At 43.2% G+C, this 6,000-nt stretch overlaps 1 protein-coding gene across 7 annotated transcripts in view; it reads left to right on the top strand.

Annotated features, from left to right (window-relative positions):
* Positions 1-6,000, top strand: part of numb (NUMB endocytic adaptor protein) — a 53,092-nt gene that overhangs the window by 35,943 nt on the left and 11,149 nt on the right. For 4 of the 7 annotated variants that reach the window (XM_031310246.2, XM_031310251.2, XM_031310253.2 and 1 more), the window contains exons 4-5: positions 4,114-4,146; positions 4,848-4,922. In XM_031310246.2, the coding sequence (XP_031166106.1) occupies positions 4,114-4,146; positions 4,848-4,922 (108 nt within the window). The remainder of the gene's footprint in view (positions 1-4,113; positions 4,147-4,847; positions 4,923-6,000) is intronic. The other 3 variants (XM_031310249.2, XM_031310252.2, XM_031310250.2) reach the window with 1 other exon arrangement.

Genomic DNA, 6,000 nt, shown 5'->3' on the forward strand with positions numbered 1-6,000 from the left:
TGTTCAAACTCAATGAGCTGTTGAAGACTACTTTGTTAGTTTGATTATAGTGCTTGAGAATAATGTTGTATTCTGAGTACAATTTAATGCACAGTAAAACACTTACATTTTCATACCAGTTAAGGCAGAACAGTATAATAAAACAGAAGTTATACATCACTTGTGTGACAAAGAGTGCCACACATGCACATAAAGCACTATGTTTTCCTACAGGGGTAGGTAATATTTACACACACACACACACACACACACACACACACACACACACAGATAGGGCTCACAGGCAAACAGTTTGTACAAACAAAAACACACAGGAAGAAGTATGAAGACATATATCCTGTATACACACACAAAACTCAGTCATACACACTGGTGCTTGATGAGGTCACATGGTGTGCACAGAGCCTGAGGCTGTGAGGTCTTATTGAGTTAGAGTCATTTTAACGGGGCGGACAAAATGGAGCCAACTCAAAACTAGAGGTGGGTGCTTCTGTCCTCCTGTGGCCCGCGACTATCTGACCCTCCTCAACCTCATGACATTTCCTCCTCTGTATCCTGTTTCCTACTCCGCTCCCTCGCTGCCTCGCCAGCCTGAGGCCTTGTTTGTGAGCCAGCACAGACATGGCGTTATTGATCCCTGTTTATAAGTAGGGCGGGAAATTAAGTTTCACCACATTCAAAATGTGAGTCAGGCTGACATGTTTTCAAGGTCCTCTTCTGCACACAATTTTTCTGGTAATAATGGATGACTTTGACAGTTGATCTTTTGTGATGTAACTGCCGCCGTTACATTCCTGTTAAGTGACCTTCTTTCAGTTGCGCCCTGGCCTGGACGTGGCAATTCACCTGTGTGCCTGAGAGGCTCACCTTACAGGACATGAGGGGGGGGGCAAGGCATAGAGCACAACAGAACATAGTGGTGGTGGTATACTGTGTTACTGCCCCTGATGCTGCCCTGTCAAAGCTAGATTGTCCAGACTAGACAAGGACCAGCCTTTAAGCAGATATACAATTAGCGTGGCCCTAAAATATCCCAGTTCATCCTCACTGACTCTTTAATAAGCTAACTGTTGCCAGGCAACAAATACAATTCCTGCCAGTGGAGAGACTGTGAATTAATATTGCTCAGCAGTAAACTCTATTTCCAGGAGATAATAACTAAATTGGTCAGGAACCGGGCCCACACCTAGGCACTTTATAGCTGGTGAGGGTTGTTTCCTGAAAATCGGCAGTCAGACAGCAGCCACCACAACACAGTCTGGCAGCATCAGAGCACTTCAAGTTTTGGAGTGGGGAAAGAGAAATGAAGAACAACAGTGAGCTGATGAATAAGGAGGAAGAACATGAAATTATATTCCCCGCATGCTCCCTGTGCCTGGTAGTCGAGCTGTCAATCGATGTGCGTTTGGGTGACAGCTACAACTTTGAGCTGACTAAAAAAAAATTCCGTTGGGACGGTAATGAGAGTTTTTCCTCACAGCTCTGTGACTCAGAGGGGAGGATGGAGGCGGGTGGAGGAGGAGGCTGCACTGCAGCACCATCAACCTCCAAGCTGCCCTTTTTGCGTTGTCATCATGACATCATTTCCTGGTGCTGTTGGCTGATAGCCCAGAGTTGGAGGTGTATTGTGGGTTGTAGCAGTAAGAATGTTTTTGCAGTTACTCAGGAGCTCTTTGTGACCCGGGGTGTTCCGCCTGTGTACTGGGTGGGGCACCCCAGGAGATGTTGACATGCTGAAAGAATTCTACCGGGGCGCCTCAGGGCACATCATTGACAGCGTATCTAAGTCCATCAGACAGTGTGTATATTAGCTGGTGCTTTCAATTAAGACGTTTTAGTGAGACATAGTATGAAAAGCCTTAGATGCCTTTCCACTCCGAATAAAAAAAAAAAAAAAAAAAAAAAAGCTCTCCAATCATGTCCTAAACTCAACTCCACTAAAAGCAGTTGTCACAAAAAAATAAACACTTATTATTAGCACTGGAAAGTGTGTTTTATTGGCAACTCCCTCCTTCCCATAGCTACTCTGCATGGTGGTGGTAAAGTAACATCTCTGCTATCCATGATAAAGTACACTCTCCTGTAGTAGATGGAGCTATCATCCGTTTGTTGCAAATGTTGTAAGGTACGAGTTGTTGCTCAAAGTGGGCCAGTAACAAACGTTACACAAGATGTGTTATTCGTTGTTGCACATCCTGCTGGTGGTTAGGGTTGTTGCGGAAAGCCACCAGCTGTTAGTACCACTAAAAGGTTCTGGGTTGCAAGGTTGTCTAATAAAAAGAGGTAATGTATGCAAACAACATTTTCTATCATTAGAAGTAAGGCTTGTTGGCTACACCTTGATCTTTCAAAACTCAGCTATCCTTTCTGCCCAAAACAAGCTTTTTGCCCTACTGTAGTTTCATCCCAGTTCACCATTGAATACCTGAATATTGTATTACCTTTTTGTCAGTGTTATTTTGTTGTTGTTGTCTTTTTAAGCAGGTTTTTATTGTGGTGTTGCAGAGAAATGCCTTCAAATCCCTTCCCCTACACTGCCCTCCCATTCTAGCTCAACCCTATAGAGACTTCTCTCCCCTAACCGTAGCTTACTAATACTAGCTGTGCAGGCTAGGCTCTACCACCATCTGCATGTCTGTGTGGTTCTAACAAACACTCATACACACACACTAACAAGCGCTTAGCTCATTCCCAATGAATCTCCAGTGCTGGTTAACACGTTAAATCATGCGTTAACATGGTGCCCGGAGTGCCGTCTCCACCATGACTGTGTAACAGGAGCAGAGTGGCACTCCTTTTCACAGCTTATGGGGAGGAGAGGAACACTCAGGGAGCGGGGGGAAGAAGGGAGGATTAAGACTAGGCCCGGGTCTGGTGGTTTGTGGTTTCTTTATGTGGTTATGGCGGCCTAAACTTGACCCCTGATTCTGGCTGACCTGTGAATAGTCCCAGGCTTGACTCAGGCGTCTGACTGCCGTCTGTGTGAATCTGTTTCTGTCTGCTGAACAACCATGGAAGGACCATGTCTCGGTCTAGGAATCAGAGGAGGAAGAATAATATGTGATTTGGGATTATCTCCTCCACATATTCGCACAGACCTACACCTGAAGATCTGCCGTCTTTATCTCCCCTGTCCAGGCAGCTTGGAATGCTGTCTGATGTTTATTTAAATTGGAAAGAGCCTAGGGGTGTCACTTCCTGCTGTCGGGAGGTTCACTGGCTTCCAGTGTGGTGTAGTACTAACCGTTATCATCATAAAGACAATGGTTGCGTCCGAAATTGCATACTCTGCACTACATACTCAATATGTATACTACCGTTCACCATACTATTGTGTGAATAAACAGTAGTGTGTATCTTTTGGGACGCACTAAGCTGTAATTTTTTATAAACGTCCTGAGAGCCTCCTTGCAATTGAAGACGCGTAACCATGGTAACCCCTGCCAACCTCAGCTTTAGCGGCATCGCCAGATAATGCTTAAATTACTGGAAAAGGAAAATAACTAGACCAACAGTCGCAGGCGAAAAAATCACAGATTTAAATATGTAAATGAAAGCACTATTGACGTTACAGAGCTGCTTTGCTTGCTGTCCGTTTATCTGTTATGAACGTTGTCCTTACTACCGCATTGCATTGTGGGGTACTTAATGCCGGCGTAGTGTTCAGTGGTTGCATACTTTATTATTTAACTGGAAGTAGTATGCAATTCACGAACTATTAGTTTCATACTAAGATTTCGGACATACTAAAACATCTTACACACTGTTTTAGCCTACTAAATGACATGTTAGTATGGAATTTCGGACGCAACCAATACCAATCACAGTATCACCCATCAAAACCTCCATCAGAATAGAATCATGTGGAGCTACTTGATCCACTGCCTCACTCACTCACTCACTCACTCACTCACTCACTCACTCACTCACTCACTCACTCACTCATAACCCAGCTTCACCTCCACCAAAGAAAACCCCTCAAAATGAAATCCCCTCCTGTGGGCTCCAGACAGTTTTGTAGACATCCTAGGTAACATTTTCATGCCTTGTTCCTCCCCCCGTCTCCTCTATCCCTCTCACCCACCCTCCCTTTTTTACCACATCCACTTCCAGGACAGGAAATTCTTCAAGGGATTCTTTGCAAAAGTAAGTTATTGCGTTGTGTGTCTGAGTGTGTCTCTTAATTATAAGCATTGTTATTATTTGCCTTCCTCTTCACGTAACACTTCACCCCCTTTAATCACATGTGCAAGCTGGAAGAACCACACACTCGTACACGGGGGGGGGGGGGGGGGGAATCTGAATGAAGAGAGGCAAACACAATGATGCATGTGTCTTTGAGCAGGTGGGGTGGTTTAGGCTGGGACGGGGCACTTCTGTGTGTTTGTGTGGGTTTTTTTTGTATTAACAGGCGTGCCTTCTCTCCCTTCAAGCCTTCTTCAATGAACCAAGAATGGAACAATGTATTGTGTGAATGAACGTTTACTTTTTATGCGCACACACACATCATTTACTGTTGTTATTCTAACCAATGTGACCACCACTGTGGACTGCATCAGCGCACCAATTATCATACCAACCTTCTTGTTTCTTTTATTAAGATTTAGGCACTCACTTTTTTTTCTCTTACCTGGTGCTTTCTCTTTATCTACAGGTGTGCTTTGTGTGTGTGTGTGTGTGTGTGTGTGTGTGTGTGGGTGTGGGTGTGGGTGTGGTTGTGGGTCGACTGAAGTTTTATGTTTTGGTACCAAGGAATGGTACAAAGGGAAGACATTTTATTGGGCCATGGAGAGACTAAAAGTTTTCTCGTTTCTTAGTCGTGCCTGTCCTTGTTGTTTTGTTTGCAGGCTGGGAAGAAGCCAGTGCGCGCTGTGTTGTGGGTGTCGGCAGATGGTCTCCGTGTTGTAGACGACAAAACAAAGGTAATACATCCCTTCAGTCTTCCATCACGGGCTCAGAAAACCTTGATCAAAAAGAAAGAACTGCCAGAGGAAGTACACATGGCTTTAGTAGCTTTAAAGGTGGAAGCTGCTGAGCTCCAGCAGCTGATAATAGCAGTGAAGCTGCCATACCTGGTAAAGTGACCTCCAAGAGGCCCTCTCTGGAAATGTGTACTCAGTGCACCTGCAGGAGTAGATGTGAGTAGAGTAAACAGTCAAGGTAGCATTGACACCTGCTGGAAAACTCTGGTACTACATCAAACCAGTTTTCATGCTTTCTGTGAGACTAACTTAACATTTCATGACAGCTGTAGGTTCTGAAATAGAAACAAATTTCTCTTCTTTCTTATGTTTATTTCTTAATCTGTTTTTTTTCTTTTTTTTAACCTATGTTTTTGTGTGTAAGTGACTGATGGGAACAACAATCTTTGAAATTGGTCAGCAGCCGCAGACTGGGCTACAATGTAACCCCATAGGGCAAATGTGCATCATCTATTTCGTCCACTGAAAGTGCTGTTTTTGCTAGGGCTGCACGAAATTAGGAAAATATCTAATTGCGATTATTTTGACTGATATCGCGATTGCGATATGATTCACGATATTGGAGGGAATGATCATTTTTGTGTCATTCTTCTCATTTTCATTGAAAAATATATATTTAAAAAAAACAAAGTCTGTAGGATACGATTTGTAGGCTGGGACGTCTCTGCAGCACCACAATACTTTATTTTAGAATGGTTTGACACATATTTTGTATTGCGCCCCCCTGCGATTTGGATATTTTTACTAGTTCATATTGCGATTTCGATAAAATTGCGATTAATTGTGCAGCCCTAGTTTTTGCCGCTGACAGGCTGTGGTTGTTCTTATAAGACAACATTATGGAAATTATCCCTACAGAGATAGACCTTTTTAAAACCTCTTTCTGTTGTTCTGTATTTTATTTTATTTTATTTATTATTTTTATTTTATTTTTTTTATTTTAATTTTTTTTTCTTACATGTATTTATTGTCTGCAATGGCAGCTACTACAATGCACTACGCACTCTTGAGTCCATGA

The sequence above is a fragment of the Sander lucioperca genome, chromosome 18 (assembly GCF_008315115.2).
Source record: "Sander lucioperca isolate FBNREF2018 chromosome 18, SLUC_FBN_1.2, whole genome shotgun sequence".
Classification (NCBI taxonomy): domain Eukaryota; kingdom Metazoa; phylum Chordata; class Actinopteri; order Perciformes; family Percidae; genus Sander; species Sander lucioperca.